The sequence below is a fragment of the Biomphalaria glabrata genome, chromosome 15 (genome assembly GCF_947242115.1).
Source record: "Biomphalaria glabrata chromosome 15, xgBioGlab47.1, whole genome shotgun sequence".
NCBI classification, from domain to species: Eukaryota; Metazoa; Mollusca; class Gastropoda; family Planorbidae; genus Biomphalaria; species Biomphalaria glabrata.
The window spans coordinates 2,926,006-2,944,767 of NC_074725.1; the positions used below are offsets into that span (position 1 = coordinate 2,926,006).

General features: G+C 38.2%; 2 protein-coding genes and 1 non-coding gene across 3 annotated transcripts in view; all 3 read right to left on the bottom strand.

Moving 5' to 3' along the window:
* LOC106073191 (filamin-A-like) overlaps positions 1 to 3,442 on the bottom strand; it is a 64,578-nt gene extending 61,136 nt beyond the window's left edge. The window contains exon 1 of the mRNA XM_056012307.1: positions 3,350 to 3,442. The gene's annotated coding sequence lies outside the window, so the exon portion shown is untranslated. The remainder of the gene's footprint in view (positions 1 to 3,349) is intronic.
* A 3,740-nt stretch (positions 3,443 to 7,182) lies between these two features.
* On the bottom strand, positions 7,183 to 7,273 carry Trnay-gua (transfer RNA tyrosine (anticodon GUA)). The gene is given in 2 exon segments: positions 7,183 to 7,218; positions 7,237 to 7,273. It is a non-coding gene; the product is annotated as a tRNA-Tyr (tRNA).
* A 7,308-nt stretch (positions 7,274 to 14,581) lies between these two features.
* On the bottom strand, positions 14,582 to 15,067 carry LOC129923162 (uncharacterized). Its single transcript, XM_056013026.1, has one exon. It carries the CDS (start codon positions 15,065 to 15,067, stop codon positions 14,582 to 14,584), a length of 486 nt encoding a protein of 161 aa, XP_055869001.1.
* Between the last annotated feature and the right edge of the window lie 3,695 nt (positions 15,068 to 18,762).

The window sequence follows — 18,762 nt, forward strand, 5'->3', positions numbered from 1 at the left end:
TTATAAATGTATATCGACTGTAGTACAAATACGCATGTTACACGTTACAGACACACAAAAAATATATATCTAAAAAACTTCCGATAAAAATAGCCCCCCAAAAATCAAATTTCCGATGGTCTTAGGCGACCCCCAAAGGGGTCGCGATCCACAGGTTGAGAACCCCTGGGCTAGAGTATGGTGTAGTCAAAGATTAAAAGAGGCCACAAATGACTGAGATCAATGAACCATGTCGACGAGGTAGGGACTTGTACCTTTTTTTGTTTTATTGTGTTCAGAATGTGTCGGTGGGGAGCCTAGGAGGAGGGGGGACTTATTCTAATACCTTGTTTACATTGTCAGTTTCATCTACTCTGTATGTGTTAAATGAGTAGGCGTAGTATGTGTTCGATCATAAAGGTTCTACACAGATGCGCTGTTCTTGATAAGATTCTTTGAGGGGAATTTCTTGCGTTCATTGTTCAAACAAGACTGATGTACTCCCAAAACAAATAATATTATGAATCTTTTATAATGTTTGACTAACTAAAAAACGTTGACATTATAGTTATAGCTATATTACGATATAGTGTGGCCCATTTTAGCTATATTACGATATAGTGTTGCCCATTATAGTTATGTTACGATATAGTGTGGCCCATTATAGTTATGTTACGAAATAGTGTGGCCCATTATAGCTATATTACGATAGTGTGGCCTCTTATATAAACATTTGGTTTAGTTATTGATACGAGAAAGTTTTTTTTTTTTTTTTTGGGGGGGGGGGGAGGGTTGATTTGTTATAGCCTCTGGCAGGGATATTAACTCGACCTAATGTGTAGATTGTAGTGTTTACATTGTATGTTTTTTTTTAGGCAGAGCTCTTCTTGATTGTACAGCGGTCTTTATTTTAACAGATTGAACTAACTCAAGGAATGCGATATCGACATTCACGGCTGGGAAGCACTAGCCCTCGATCGCTCCTCGTAGCGTGAAGCTGTGAGTCTCGGAGTCTCGAGATTTGAAGCAAGAAGAGTGGCCAGCATGAAAGAGCGCCAAACCAACAAATAATCTGAGAGAAGAAGCAGGCCTATCTGCAACTGACTTAACCCACCCGTGCCACGTATGTTGCCGGCTTTTTAAAGCGAGGATTGGACTTGACAGTGATCTTCGAGTCTATAGGAAATGAGAAATGTGCTCATCTTCGACCACGAAGGAGGAGCTATACTGATTTGACGCAGCCCTTTGTGGAGAAGTAAGAGCGGATGTTTTGAGAATAATGAAGATTATAGAGCACCGTGATGATCTAAAGCAGTGATGCCTAAACTACGACCTGCGGGCCATTTCGGGCCTTTAACACGAAAGTCACGCGTTGCTATCCGGCTCCATCAAACGTCGCCGCAGAGACTCGGTTCCGTTAGACTAAACTTTTTTTTTTTTTTTTTGGATGTGATGCGCCCAGTGACGTATAGGGCGGAAATTTATATAGCCACTGGGGGCCGAAAAAAAGGTTGGGCGTTTGACTTTCTCTCACCGATAATAAACATCTTGATTGATTCCACTGACAGTGTCCCTCCATTGTAATAGAGAGACCTTTATTCTAGCAGTGTCCCTCCATTGTAATAGAGAGACCTTTATTCTAGCAGTGTCCCTCCATTGTAATAGAGAGACCTTTATTCTAGCAGTGTCCCTCCATTGTAATAGAGAGACCTTTATTCTAGCAGTGTCCCTCCATTGTAATAGAGAGACCTTTATTCTAGCAGTGTCCCTCCATTGTAATAGAGAGACCTTTATTCTAGCAGTGTCCCACCATTGTAATAGAGAGACCTTTATTCTAGCAGTGTCCCTCCATTGTAATAGAGAGACTTTTATTCTAGCAGTGTCCCTCCATTGTAATAGAGAGACCTTTATTCTAGCAGTGTCCCTCCATTGTAATAGAGAGACCTTTATTCTAGCAGTGTCCCTCCATTGTAATAGAGAGACCTTTATTCTAGCAGTGTCCCACCATTGTAATAGAGAGACCTTTATTCTAGCAGTGTCCCTCCATTGTAATAGAGAGACCTTTATTCTAGCAGTGTCCCTCCATTGTAATAGAGAGACCTTTATTCTAGCAGTGTCCCTCCATTGTAATAGAGAGACCTTTATTCTAGCAGTGTCCCTCCATTGTAATAGAGAGACCTTTATTCTAGCAGTGTCCCTCCATTGTAATAGAGAGACCTTTATTCTAGCAGTGTCCCTCCATTGTAATAGAGAGACCTTTATTCTAGCAGTGTCCCTCCATTGTAATAGAGAGACCTTTATTCTAGCAGTGTCCCTCCATTGTAATAGAGAGACCTTTATTCTAGCAGTGTCCCTCCATTGTAATAGAGAGACCTTTATTCTAGCAGTGTCCCTCCATTGTAATAGAGAGACCTTTATTCTAGCAGTGTCCCTCCATTGTAATAGAGAGACCTTTATTCTAGCAGTGTCCCTCCATTGTAATAGAGAGACCTTTATTCTAGCAGTGTCCCTCCATTGTAATAGAGAGACCTTTATTCTAGCAGTGTCCCTCCATTGTAATAGAGAGACCTTTATTCTAGCAGTGTCCCTCCATTGTAATAGAGAGACCTTTATTCTAGCAGTGTCCCTCCATTGTAATAGAGAGACCTTTATTCTAGCAGTGTCCCTCCATTGTAATAGAGAGACCTTTATTCTAGCAGTGTCCCTCCATTGTAATAGAGAGACCTTTATTCTAGCAGTGTCCCTCCATTGTAATAGAGAGACCTTTATTCTAGCAGTGTCCCTCCATTGTAATAGAGAGACCTTTATTCTAGCAGTGTCCCTCCATTGTAATAGAGAGACCTTTATTCTAGCAGTGTCCCTCCATTGTAATAGAGAGACCTTTATTCTAGCAGTGTCCCTCCATTGTAATAGAGAGACCTTTATTCTAGCAGTGTCCCTCCATTGTAATAGAGAGACCTTTATTCTAGCAGTGTCCCTCCATTGTAATAGAGAGACCTTTATTCTAGCAGTGTCCCTCCATTGTAATAGAGAGACCTTTATTCTAGCAGTGTCCCTCCATTGTAATAGAGAGACCTTTATTCTAGCAGTGTCCCTCCGTTACCATAGTAGCAAAGACACTTTTATTCTAGCGTATTGTCATCTCTACTGTAACCTTTTTATCAAGCCTATTCTGTCCATCTGTAACTTTTCCACCAGTTAGGATTTGAACCAATCTCTATACAGGCCTACTGCTCTAGCGTAAGTTGCAACAATATTGCTGAAAGCACACAGGGTGCAATAGTGCCTATACACAACATACCCAATAATAAATAAGCACAAGACAACCATATGATTGAACAATACAAGGTGATCATTGTTATCTACTTACCATCAGGCGCGATAACTCTAAAAATGTTTTCAAACTATAAATGGAAACGTATCACTTATTAAAAAAACATGTATTTACTTTTGGACACTAAAGCAAACAATGTGAAACACGTACCTCGGGGAGAGACTACCCAACAGGAATACAATGTCTGTGTGTGTGTGGGTGTGTTACTACAGGGATCACAGAACATAACAAAAGGAGGAGGGGGCGTTAGATAGAGCACAACGAAAAAGGGGGGGTGGGGGAGTCTACGAGAACTGCATAATACTTTGCTTTATGTTTGTCCTAGTTTTGATGTAGCGTATAAAACCGGTTTTGTTAAATTTGTGTCACGTGTGCGTGTCTCTCTGATTCGAGCTGATTCTGTGCAGGCTATATGTATTACCGGGGCAGTATACGATGCAGTATGCAGTTTTTCCAACGTTAGCTATTTCCCCCTAGATCTAGATTTGATTGTATAAACACGTTTGCGTTGTGTAACTGTTTAAGTATTTTTCTATTAGGTAACAAATGGGTCATTTAAGTACTGACCAGTTTTACACTTTATGTGAGTGCTTGCGATACAGTAATAGGCGATTGTTCTACCGTAGTTACTAACTTGTTACCCACCCTACCCCCTACTCTCTATCTTATATTATACATACATTTATTTGGCATTACTTCCCCTTCTGTTTTACACTTGCCGGAAGTAAACAGTTCCTGAAAAAAACTTGTAAACGAGTTCAGAGTAGTCGAATACATTATGACAGAAATAAAGAAATACTGACATGTGTGGTTTAGAGTTCACAGTAGTCGAATACACTATGACAGATATAAAGAAATACGGACATGTGTGGTATAGATCTTCAATGCTTCTGTATTATTTGTTAGACATGTTTCGGGTGCTTCTTCAAAAACAAGCAAAATATATTTTAAAAAAAACATAGCTTATATTAAATGTATTAATTAGTTTGGATCAGTCATGCAATTAAATTTGTAATCAACCTCAATCTTAAAAGGGGACTAATTCAGATTATACCACCACTTCAGTCAAGTACTATTAATTTCCCTTGTTTGAGATACCAAAATAAAGTAATTTATTGTAAATGATAAATTAACTTGTTTGTTGTTTTTTTTAATTGATTCTTGTGTTGTCAGGTAAAACAAATAATTGTGTTAAATTTCAGCTTGATTCAAGATTGGGTGTAGGAGAAATAACGTGTAGAAACTTTTTGGCCAGACAGACTTAGAGACAGACACACAAAGTGAGTTGATATAAGCTTTGTCATAGCCCAAACCAACTGCAACACGTCAGAGGATGACAGCTGATAAGGTTCAAACCCTGGACTATCAAAAGAAAAGCCAAATCGCTGACTACCTGACTAGGAAGTCATACATATAGAGCCTTTGGACTTTTTAGATTGTATGTTATTGAACACTTTTGATACTGCACATTGAACACTTTTAATATTGTATGTTATACACTTTTGATTTAAAGGCCTATTGTTGAACCAGACAAATTCTGCACAGGATAAGCTTAATTTTCTGTTAAGCAATCCATATCTATACGTAAGCAATACCTGCTTTAAAAATCTACATAACTACAATCGATCTTCAGTAGGCCGGCACAAAGACGCGAGTCCTCAGTTTTAAAAAACTTAAGTCTGGGTTATGTGTGTAGACACTGGGATGGGAGAAAAACAATGGAGATATGAATCTTGAACTTTAATGTCACGACGTACAAATGCAGAAGGTAACGCTTATTGGGTTTATTTTAGCGACGGATCTGTTCATCTAACAATGTCAGTGCAGTCAATGGAATGTCGTTTTAAATAGCGAATTTTTTTTTATTCTGATATATAGTTCAGTTTATGCGAAGAAGAAAGTTATCCTTTTGTTCTAGACCAGTGATGCCCAAAATACGGCCCGAGGGCCAAATCCGGCTCCATCCGGCCCGCCGAAACGTCGGCACAAAATCGAGAATAGAAATAGAAAATCACCCTTCGTCCCCCCCCCCCCACCTCAAAAAAAATGTTGAAAAATGTTACGTCAAGGCCCTCTGATGGTTTGGCATTATGACCTTTAACATTTGTACATTTTGGAAATGGGAGAGGGGAAGAAATTACAAGTATAATTTAGAATCTACCAAGAAAAGTGGATGTATCTTTTTTTTTTTTTTGAACATGATAAGCTAACATCTTTTATTTGTAAAGAAGAGAGTGTGGCTTTTTTTTTTCTAAAACAACATACAAATGGCGTTATAAAACAAATGCGCGAATATAAAAAAAGATTTTTAAACCACGCCTAGAAATTGGAGGATCGATGGGAATATTTACCAAAAAGAGACAAGAAAATGAGTCGTTAGCTAGCTAGCTATAATTTTGCTCACATTTTACATAGAGAAATGAAGCCATTTTCAGACGCGTAAAAATAAGTTATTTTTCAGATATCCCCTTAATTAGTCTAAGTAGAGTAAGTAATAGATCCACGGGTTTCTATTAAAATTGGTTTTTGTACCGTTTCTGTCAAGTTGCCCGTGACACGAGAGTTGGAAATTAAATTGGCCCGCAGGTTGAATTAGGTTGGGCATCACTGTTCTAGACCATGACTGTATATAGAACTATTCGCTAATTGTCAACCTTGTCAAAAGATCTTTAGTAATTACAAATGCCTTCCTACGTGGAACATAACCAGGCAGTGGGAAGAGATACAGGCAGAGAAAAGGGAAAACATGATCAATGAGTTACGGTACTAAATAACAGTGGTCGAGAGGCTAAGTACGCTTAAAATTGGCTTGACTTGGCTACCTATAAAAAGGACTCGAGGCTCGACACCTGACTCAGTAGAGTTGTTTACTGAGCGCCTAAAGGCAGCACGGAAAAACTTTCTCCTAGATACCCCCTTCCCCCACTGGTCCACAAATAAGATTGGACCATAGCGCTCTGAGCATGCTATAAGCATGAAAGTAGCGCTATATAAAAGCTATAATTATTATATTAAAAAAGTATACAGAAACCTTATCTTATCTTATATAATACAGACGTTACTTCAAAAAAGATGATGATTACGTCATACGCGTCATGCATTCAGTCATGCATGTTAACCAATGACTTAAATTCTGCCAAGTCATTGGTTTTCCTGGCTAGCTCAGGCAACCCATTCCATGCTCTAATAGCACTAGAGAAGAAGGAGTATTTGTACAAATTTGTCCTAGCATATGGAATGCAGTCATTTAGCTCGTTATTAGTCGATATAGAAGAAGTCTTATCTTATTCTTATCTTATATGTGCAATAGAAGATTGAAGCGGGTATATGCGTTATAGTTAAATCCGCTAAGTAAACACAGCTCTGCTCGAGTCGGGTGTTGAGCCTCGATCCCCCTTCATAGGTAGCCAAGTCTATCGGCCACGCTTCCCACATATAAATAATATATTTTATTTTGTATCGAGAACTTTCTCCTATCTCATGTCTACTTTCAGAAAAGAAAAAACATCTGCCATTATTCAGTACACAAAAGAAGACATCGAACATCACTACATTAACCTTCAACGAGAAAAGTGGCGGGATTTCGTTACGTCGACTGTCACAGCACCCCTACGTCGAAAGTCAAAGGTCAGATGATGATGAATGTGAGGCGTAAGGGCGGTTTTTAATAATAATGAATTGAAATTGAGAGATTTTAGCTCTTTCAAATAAAATGTTGCCTTTTTTTTGTGTCAAAATAGAACAAATGTAGATAAAATAAAAAGTTGAAAAAATTTAAAGGAAAACTATATTTTCTACTGTGAATACATTTTTAACAGTATACATGTTCATTATATATTTTTTATATAAAAATATAATTAAAAAATTATTCCCGCGAGCCGGATTCGAACCAGCGACCTAAGGATGACTTCATCTAGATACCACTACAGTCCTCCGCTCTACCAACTGAGCTATCACGGGATGCTCACTTCTGTCATAAAGATGATCAAATGCGTAAGAATTTAATTACATCTGCATTCATTGAAAGGCTTATTGTATGATAGAACTACCTACAGAGTTTACATTATGCGAACAAGCAAAATAAAAAATAGTCGACCCACAGCGTAGCATACGCCGCTATTTTGCAGGGCCGGCCTTAGGCTATTGCAACCTATGCGACCGCAGAGGGCCCGCACTTTCATAGGACTCGCGCTAATTCTAGGCGTAAATTATTAAATTAATCCATTTTAGAACGTATAACAGATTTCCCGCGGTCTGCTGATTTACTCCTGAAATTGCATTTACAGTAAAATATTTTGCTTTTTTTTATCACCATTATTTACTAATTTAGTCAATTGGTTGGTTAATTTTTTGATTGATTGATTGATTAATGTGTTGATTGATTGATGTGTTAATTTATTGATGTGTTTGATTGATGACTAGTTGTATTAGATTTCAGCTCGATCCGAGAGTGGGAAATGTCAAAATGAGCTCTTGGAATTAAATCCATATATACATCCACATCTCTCATTAAGTAGCATTTATTCCCCTTACTTCGATATCAAACAGAAATAAATAATCACCAATAATTAATTGGTTTTATTTTTTCAAATTGGTTCCTGTCTTGTCAGGTACAATGAATAATTGTGCCAATTCTCAATATGATCGGAGAATGGAAATGGGAGAAACATCATTTTAATACTTTTTACCAGACAGACAGACGGACAGACAGATAGAAAGACAGAGTAGATAAGCTAAGCTAATAGCTTTGTAAAAAGGACAAAGGCGTGTAGTCTTCAAATGTATCCAATTCTTTATTACAGACCACAGATCTGCAGCCTTGCAAAAACACATACACCTAAACTGGTTAGCGCAAGGTGGGGTAAAAGGCCTTTCCTAATACTTGTGCGAATTGCTTTTTGGATGCAGTGGAGAAGTAGATCCAGTAACTACAGTTCCAAGAAGTACCGGCAGATCCGGGCAGAGTGGACCGTGTCCGTGTTGATTTGCTTTGAAGCGTGGACACCAGGAAGCCAACTACTAGGGGAAAAGGTCACGTGGTAATCGGGACGGAGGGTGCAGCCTGAAGAAGTGTCACACTTCACTACACATGTAAGAAGTCACTAATGAAGATACTGACAAGTATGGTAAAATAGAAAAGGCAGTTTTTATTCTTTATTTTTATTCTTTAGTTGCTCGTTCTTGTTATGGTTAAATTAATTATTCAAATTAGTCCAACTGAATTTTAGCTAAACTAGGTCTAAACGAAGGCATTTGTAATCCAGAATGATCAATCGGACGCAATAATAAATATATCCACATTGTGTTTTTATTAATATCATTGGATCATATTATGAAATGACATGTATTGGGTAGTAAGATATGTATATAATTTTACAGGCTTTTATTAATTATTCATACTAAACGTTTGAGCCTCACAAATCATAATATATTAGTTGAATTTTCACTGCCAATAATTTGTAAGACTAAGACTAAGACTGCTTTATTGATCCATATGGAAATTTGTTGTGATTACAAGGACTCGTTTCTCATATAAAGACAACACAACAGAAACATACACATAATTAGAACAGACGCAATATAAAGAGTTCATTCGGCGATTACACATAGGTATCTTATTCCTTTTCATGTTTCCTAATCATCGGCTGGCGTTGATATAGTATAACCGAGTGAGGTATGAACGAGTTTTTGTACCGCTCTGTTCTTGTCTTGATTGACAGTAGTCGCCCACTTCGCGACGACCTGACGTAGTTCTGATGGAGCGAGTGGCCGTTGTTTTCCAAGATTTTTTCGATTTTTCTTAGACATTTCTGTTCATAAAGTTCATTCAAATATGGTAATGTTGTGCGTGTGATTTTTGATGCCCTTTTTATGATGTTTTCTAGACGTCGCAACAGTTTAGATGAAGCGTTGCCTTGCCAACAAGTTATTCCGTATGTTATCAGATTTTGTATAGTCGCGCAGTGAAAAATTATCCAAGATCTTCTTGTTTAGTTTAAAGCTATCAAGTTTGTATAGAGAAAATAGTCGCTAAGCTGTTTTCTTTGCCAGAGTTCCAAGGTGATCTTCCCATGAGAGCTTGTTATCTATGATGACGCCTAGATATTTATAAGACTTCACTTGTTGTATCGATGTAGTCTTTATTTGGAGCTCGTGTATCATCTGTTTTTTTCTTTCTGAAATCTATTATTAGTTCTTAAGTTTTTTTGTGACATTAAGCTCTAGAAATTTGTCAGTGCATCAGTTTGTAAACTTTTCTATTGTGCTTCGATACAGAGTTTTGTTTCCTGAAATACGACCGACCATGGTACAATGTAATGAGTTTAACTGGGTCATATATGCTTCTTATTTCTTATGTCATTAGTGTAAAGAGTATACAGAACAGGATGTAAAATATAATTACATCTAATTTAGAAAAGAAAAAAAGAAGATATTTTTTTAATTTTTAACTTGTTTTTATTTTACTTTTTTTTTTTGTTTTTTATTATTTTTTTTTAATTTGTCTTTATCGACGGACTCACATAACAAATTGACTACGGAACGACGGACTCACACAACAAATAGACTAGGGAACGACGGACTCACACAACAAATAGACTAGGGAACGACGGACTCACACGACAAATAGACTAGGGAACGACGGACTCACACAACAAATAGACTAGGGAACGACGGACTCACACGACAAATAGACTAGGGAACGACGGACTCACACGACAAATAGACTAGGGAACGACGGACTCACACGACAAATAGACTAAGGAACATGTAAAATCCAGGGAAACAATTGTGTCTTTATTTCTGTAACTCATTATAGTTTATTGTCTCCCCTACTTTTGAAAGGCTCCAAAAATTCTAAAAGCGGTAAGGAGAGATAAATCGTCAGGATACTGGTCACTGAAAGAGAGCTCTATTTACCTCTGTTATTTCCCCTTACATGTATTAGGACTAAGTTCAGTGATTCCCAAAGTGGTCACTGGTCTGTATAGACCCTCAGGGGTCTACGAAGGCTTCCAAGGGGTCTACGAAAGTGAAAAAAAGAATTGTGGGTCTATGACATGCAAATGGGGGTCCACGAGAGTGGATCTCATTTCAGAAACTCGTGATTTTAATTTTAAATTCTCATTAATGAAATTACCAATTATCCCATACGAATATAAATTATCTATAACTTGTTATAGGTAATCCTTTACATTTGAATGCTATTATTAATGTAAAAATATATTGTAAATGTTAATACCTTATTTAAATACCCGGTAGCTTATTTTGATGTACCGGTAACTAATATTTAGCATGACCGAATCTAAATATAAAATGTGGACAGTAGTGTTAATCGTTTGTAAAATTTGGCCTTTCTCTTGTCGGACTTACATTGCCAAATGTGCCTTGTATGTAACAAAGTTTATGTAATGACACTTTCACACTACCTAAGCTGTAGAATCATTTGAGACGATGCCACCCTGATAAAAACACTCCCCCCCTCCCTCCCCCACCCTAGCTACGCCTCTGCACACAAGACAACAAAACAATGTGATGAAGACTTCCCAAGTTCCGAGGGTGCAGTCATCCTGACTGAATGTTTTACAATACACAGGAGAAAAAAAAATTTGATTCACAATTATTAAGATAGTTTCTTTGCTTATCGCAGACAGTAGAAAGGGAGCTGTGAACGCCAGCACTGAGTTTCAAAGTGGAGTATCTATATAAAAGAAAAGAAAATCTTGGAGTAATTCCAGCGAGACAATGTTCCAGAGCATCAACCAGTCAACGACAAACTGTGATAGAGGCTTCTGGGGGCTTGTGAAGCCTGGTCAGCACCATTATGGAGATATCATGTGCTGAAGTTCCCGGGCTGTACTTGATCAGCCTTAATATGGTCGATTGGGCCAATAGTTCGGCAAAACACATGCCTAACGACCGAGTTCATTGCACTGGCGGGGATGGAAGAATGCCACAACACACAACGTTCTTCAACGGGTCTTTTTCAATGGCTGAAACCTGCACGGATGATGTGCCAAAGAGAAGAAATATGGGGGATTGTATCCGGTGTGATCAGCCTTCGGCCTCGCTTCTAACCTGAGAGTCTTAGGATACGAGCCATCAATTACATGCACAACTTCCAAAAGTCTTCAAGTCAACTCTTAGGACAGTTAAAATGAACAAAGAGCTGAAGTTTGGACATATATGCAGACCTCTTCTGACTATGGAGTACATTTATATATATATATATATATATACATATATTACACCAACACACAAGACAGACAACTGCCTCATATCAGTGCATGAAAGAACGAAGTCCTCAGGAGAATATGAATAAATCTTTCACCGACAAATCTTTCAAGACAATTCGTTCACTAGACATTTCGTTCGCCAAACGTTCACCCGACATATTCATCGACAATTTATTCACTGACCAATGGTTCACACCACAAATGGCTCACTAACAAATCGTTCACTGGATAGTAACATACTTTTAATACCCATTTAAAGTACACACCGGGTATTGTAATGTTTGAACTTTAGCTGTTTTTATTTCCAAAACTTTTTATTGCCATGGCAACACGAGATAAAGCCTAACCCGAGTTTCTTGGTTCATTTTTTACATCACGAGGCCAGTATGTGATAAAATTCTGTGGCATTTTACGTCTCGAGAGACGATCTTTTCCCTTTGCAACTTCTTGTGTGACTAAAGAGGCCAATCCTTGATACACAGTTGCGATCACAGGTTGGGCATATGTAATCACCAGGCGCCGTTGCATTTTCACCTTTCTCTCTGCTTCTGTTGTGTATGACATCTGCAATCCGTGACCCTTCCTTTATGCTCTCTCTCCATGTGGATCTGTCCAGTGCCACCTCTTCCCAGCTGCTAGTGTCGATTTTGACACATTTATCACATTTATCACAATTCGAAATGTGATAAAAATAAGACTTAAAAAAAAAAAACATTGGCATATTACAACAAGCTAGCTGAACAATTTAAATGGACCCTGACTTAACTAGAGGCCACCATTTTACTTTCACTATGTGCGTTAACTCTGTCATGTAGTCTTGTTTGCCCCCCTTACCCTTATGTGCTTATCGTTCTTTGATGAGGCCCAGATGTTTAATCTACATGTTAACATTAACATTAACCTATTCCATCATGCCGTTATGGCTGCCTGGCTGCCTGGTCGTGCGGTTTGCGCGCTGGACTGTCGTATGGATTTATCGATGGTCCAGGGTTCAAACCCTGCCCGCTCCCATCCCCCGTCGTTGGGAGGTTTGGACTAGGAAGTAAACTGTCTTCAACTCTGAAGGAACAACCGAAAACATGTCAAACAAAACAAAATAACCCTCTATAGCGCCCTCCTCTACCTATACTCCCCCCTCTCCCCCTTTTTGTTTCATCTACCCATTCATTCAGATACTTGCGTTAACACCTAGTTGATAGATAGACAGAATGGCGGCTCTGGAAGTAATACAATTTTATTGGAAAAGGGAATCCCTACCTATAAAAGGGTTTACTATATTAACATTGAAAATATCTACTAGAGACTAGTATAATACTTTCTAACGTGTAAAAAATCGGTTTATTACAAAGTGGATTTGCAAATTATTATTTTATATATATATATGTTTTACATGTTTCGGATGTTCCTTCAGAGTTGAAGATAGTTTACTTCCTGGTCCAAACCTCCCGCAGGACGACGGGGGATAGGAGCGGGCAGGGTTTGAACCCTCGACCGTCGATAAATCTGAACGACAGTCCAGCGCGCAAACCGCACGACCAGGCAGTCACCCTTTATATATATATATATATAAAGTGGGCTAATTAACATAAAAACTGTTCCTGTACAATCATTAAGTCCCACGCCATTGTATACAGGCTGAAAGGTCCAAAGGAACTCTTTTACTATGACCGCTTTCCACAAATCACTAGTAGAGAAACTACAAGTGGACAGACCGGTACCGGTTTCCAGATGTTAGCTTGTCGTCAGCCCAAGACTGAGGCAGAAATGCAGTGAGCTCATGAGGAGTCTGGAGGACTAGATATAATCTAGGATTAATTATGCTTTCTAGCAGTATGTCTTTCGACCATTTTTTCCCCAATGAAGTCCCGTTTTTTTTTACATGTTTATTGTTTATTCAGTACTGAAGAGATGACATTGTCAACAACACATGAGACACTTACGTAAGTTCACGTTTTTTTTTTAAGGAAACCTCAGAATTTGGGCTAATCAATTTTAGCTTTATCATCATAGGAATCCTTGTGCCTTAAAAGAGAACAAAATACTAAAAAAAAAATGTGCAGAACAAAGTATTTTGAAGAGATCGGATTAAACTTAAAAGAGATATGTATAATTCTGAATATTAATTTTACTTTTAAAATGATACAATTACAAATCGCGATAATATGGGTATATGTAAGGCATTCCATTATTTATTCATCATAAACATTAACACCCAGAATACCCACCCACCTAAGGTGTAGGCATCAGAAAAAAAACAGTGATGAAGGCAGAGTTCTGATACCATATTCAGTCTCTTGTAGTTTCGAAGACTTATAAACCACCAGCTCGCTAAGGTGGGCTATTTTTTTATTAGGCTGACAACAAGCTTTCCGCCTTCAAGTTTGACTTCTAAAATATGATGCCCGATCTTTCTAAACCAGTGATGCCCAAAATACGTGGTTTGATCCGGCCCGCCAAAACGTCGGAACAAAATGTAGAAAATTCCTCACCTCCATTTTATTTTTTTATAAAATGGGAGACCCAAAGAAACTAAAAGTGGATTCTGAATTTTGAATCATACCAGGAAAAGTGAACTTATAAGACTACATATTTTTATAAGAAAAAAAACTGTGGTTGTTGTAAAAAAGAACTACATATAAACGGATTATAAAACAAATATAACATTCTTGGTTTGAGCTGCGAATAAAAGAGTGTTAAACTACGCCTAGAGATTTGAGGATCGATGGGAATATTTACCCAAAAAGAGACAAGAAAATGACTGGTTGGTAACGTTACCTACAATGCCCACAATTCCATTAATTATTGTAATAGATTCACAAGTTTCTAACAAAATTGTTTCAGGTCAAATTAATTTTGCTTTTGTACATTTTCTTCATGTGGCCCGCGACAAGAGTGTCGGAAATTAAAATGGCCCGCAGGTCAAATTAGGTTGGGCATCACTGGTTTAGATTTACAGACGCGGGCCACATGAACAAAAAACGTAGGCCCACAAAACGATATTGACCTGAAACCCGTAGATCCTGTGCTTCATAAATTAATGGGATATTTGAAATTTATCTTTTTTTCCCGCGTCAGAAGATGGCTTCATTCCTCTACTTAGAATATGAGCAACATTGGGCTTCATTCCTCTACTTAGAATATGAGCAACATTGGGCTTCATTCCTCTACTTAGAATATGAGCAGCATTGGGCTTCATTCCTCTACTTAGAATATGAGCAACATTGGGCTTCATTCCTCTACTTAGAATATGAGCATCATTGGGCTTCATTCCTCTACTTAGAATATGAGCAACATTGGGCTTCATTCCTCTACTTAGAATATGAGCAACATTGGGCTTCATTCCTCTACTTAGAATATGAGCAACATTGGGCTTCATTCCTCTACTTAGAATATGAGCAACATTGGGCTTCATTCCTCTACTTAGAATATGAGCAACATTGGGCTTCATTCCTCTACTTAGAATATGAGCAACATTGGGCTTCATTCCTCTACTTAGAATATGAGCAACATTGGGCTTCATTCCTCTACTTAGAATATGAGCAACATTGGGCTTCGATCATTCCTCTACTTAGAATATGAGCATCATTGTAGCTAGCTTTACAGCTGGATCATTTTCTTGTCTCTTTTTGGGTAAATATTCCCATCAATCTTCCAATTTCTAGGCTTAGTAACAATCTTTTATTCGCGGCTCAAACCAAGAATGCCGTTATATTTGTTTCATAATTTCGTCTATATGTTGTTGTTTTTTATCATGTTTCACAAAAAGGGAAAGAACCGTGTCACTTCTCTTGGTACAAAACGTACATTCTACACTCAGATACCTATTTCATAAACGCACAAATGTTAAATGTCATGGAACCAATCAATCAGGAGAAAAATCGAGCGCTCTCAGCGCCTAACGTAAATAAAGATACATTTTTACACTTTCTAATTTTTGAAAAAAAAGAGGGATTTTCTACACTTTGTGCCAACATTTCAGCGGGCCGGAGGGAATCACGTCGCGGGCCGGATCAGGCCCGAGGGCCGTACTTTGGGCATCACTGAGCTAGATGATTCAGTTCTAAATATTGTTTTTATCCGAATATTTCTGGCGGAAAGTGCTACATTTATGGTAGCGAAATTAGTTCAAACTTAATTTGATCAAGAATTAATTTGCGACTAATTTGGGCAATTGATGGGGGGAAATGGCAATACCTTAACAATTAATACAAATTAGTTCGAAAAAAAACCCGTCATTTTTGCTGTTTTATTTCGTTGGAAAAGAAGGGGGGGGGGGGGCATCGTGAGAAACTGCCGCACTGGGCGTCATTTACTCTAGCTACTCCACTGCCATGTTGTACCAAAAAAGCAGTCAACAGCTTCTTCACAGTGACATATAATGCAGGATATAAAATTGGAAACTATTTTAGTAGACATTTCAATAAGCTGCGCATTAGTAGTATAGATTCATCTGTGATAGGGATTGGAGTTGGTCCACAGGCAAAAGGGTTCAATACCCAGTCGGAAATATCCAAGTGAAGAATGTATTCAAATCTTTCAGTTCATCATAGTACGTAATAGACATATTAAACAATAGTGACGGGCGAGTTGGTTAATTAAGCTGGCTTTTAGTGAAGAAATTAATTTATTTCTATGCAACTTTTCGTCTTCATCTGCGGACCCCTGCGGTCATCTCGCGGACCCCCTGGGCAAAGCCGACCACAGTTTGAGAACCGCTGTTTCAAAGGAACGTGATTAAATTATAAGATATCTTTTTAATGTGAAGAACGATGTGTATTTTTCACAAAGCTTATTATCGACTCACTCTGTCTGGTAAAAAGTTTGTACACGTGATTTCTCCAACATGCGGCCGTATAGGGAGCCGAAATGTTGTACAATCATTGGGGTCGTGTTCTCCGTCCGACAGGCATCGGTTTAAAGTGTGACAATGTCAAAACTATTGATCGATATCATCCATGAATTGGATTGATTCCTTCATATCTTCTGGATTAATTGCACTCACCAATAGGCAACAGAAAGATGGCTATTTGATTTGACAACCCCCTTCTTGAACAGGTGTTTGTTTGTTCAAAGATGTTCAACCAGTTTCTCCAAGTACACCAACATCTACAGGTGTTTAATTTGAATTCCAAGGCATAAGTTGAAAAGACGTCTTTGCTTATTAACATGCAGTGGGCAAAAGAAGAAAATACTCCCTTCAGTGAGAGGCAATTTTCTCACAATGTGCAATACGAACACAAAAAAATGTCATTCATGAAGTTCCACAAAGTACGTCTGTGCTAATGTACTACTGGGCCGGATGTTGTGTCCGAGAAATACACTACTAAATATAGTCTATATCAGTGATGCCCAACGTAATTCGACCTGCGGGCCATTTTATTTCCGACACTCGCGTCGCGGGCCACAAAAAGTAAAAAAAGAAAAGAAATTGACCTGAAACTATTTGATTAGAAACCAGTGTATCTAGTACTTACATTCATCTATAGCACATTTGAAGTTTATCCCTTTTTTTTTAACAAGAATGCAGGAATATTTGTTTCATAATGTCGACTTTATGGTGTGTTTTTTAAATAGCTGTATAAAACAAATATGTAAGCTTATTATCATGTTTCAAAAAAAAAAAAAAAAAAAAGAGAAGTTCACTTTTTCTGGTAGATTTTACATACAGAGTCCCATTTCATAAAAGAACAAATGACATGATAGCAACCAATCAGATAAAAAGTGAGTGCCATAGTGTAGGTAAAGATACATTTCTTCACTTTATGTCGACTTTTCGGCGGGCCGGATGGAACCAGGTCGCGGGCCGGATCTGGCCCGCGGGCCGTATTTTGGGCATCACTGGTCTATATAGTTCTACAGTCTTTGATTGTCTGTAATGATCCATTTAATACAGTGTCATCCTACATTTTGTTTTTAAAGTTTATTTTGACTTTTTTTGTTTTGTGTGTGTGTGTGTGTGTGCGTGTGTGTGTATGTGTGTGTGCGTGCGCGCGTATGTGTGTGTGTGTGTGCGCGCGCCTTCCTTTGTAAGATTTTGTCTTCCTTTTTGTCCTCCTCTGGAGTGTGTTTGTGCCTGGTAGCCCTATCCATGAGACAGTCATCATTATTAAAACCGGGAAATGTATATGATATTTATGATACATTCTATGGTATACTAGAGTAAACACAAAACAGCAAATATGTTCAATATACAGTTTTGTGTTTTATTGATTATGGTCAGAACCTCCCGCTCCAAAATGTCTGCGCCAAAACTTCGCGTACCCATGATTAGGTAGGCAAAGATGAGATACTGGACAACGTATTGTCAGGAGTACTGAAGTACTGTGACCCAGTTAGAAACAAGTATCTTAGAAAATATACAGATGTGGTGCTACCTAACCAATGTACACGCCATCATAAGTTATAGATCCTAAGAGACTTTTCAAACATAAATACACATCTGTATCTCAAATCCTGTCAGCCATTCTTTTTTCATTTTTCTGTACCTCTCCGTGTCTTTCTCTTTCTTTTTTTTTTCTCTTTGTTTCGTTCTTTGTTTCGTTCTTTCCATCTCTTAATCTTTCTTCCTTTCTCTTTCTTTCTATCGACGTAATCATCTTCTTTTTTGAAGTAACGTCTGTTTTATATAAGATAAGATCTTTCCTTTTCCCTTTCTTTCTTTCTATCTCTCTATCTCTTTATTTATCTCTCTCTACCTCTCTTTCTCTTTCTTTCTCTCTCTTTCTCTCTCTCTTCCTTTGTCTCTTTCTTTCTCACTTTCCTTTTTTTCTTTTTTTTTCTCTCACTCTTTCTCTCTTTCTTTATTTATCTCTCTCTATCTCCTTCTCTCTGGCGTATTATTTGTCTTTCTCTTTCTCTCCTTCTTTCACTTTCTTACTCTTTTTCTCTCTCTCTCTTTTTTTCCCCTCTCTCTTTCTTTTTCTCTATCCTTTTTTTTTCTCTTTCGCTCTCTCTATCTCTTTATTTATCTCTACCTCTTTCTCTCTGGCGTATTATTTGTCTCTCTCTTTCTTTCTCTCGCTCACACACACACATATACCCACGCACATAGACACTAGGCCGACGTTGCAAAACGTATCGAATTCCACGCGAACCTGCCAAATGTGTCACCTCCTAGACTCGCCCCTGCCTCCATCACGCTTCTGTTTCTTTTACTCTTCCTTTTCGTTGTCCACCACTTTCGTTTCGGCCACCGGTGGGGGCGGTCGGAGGGGA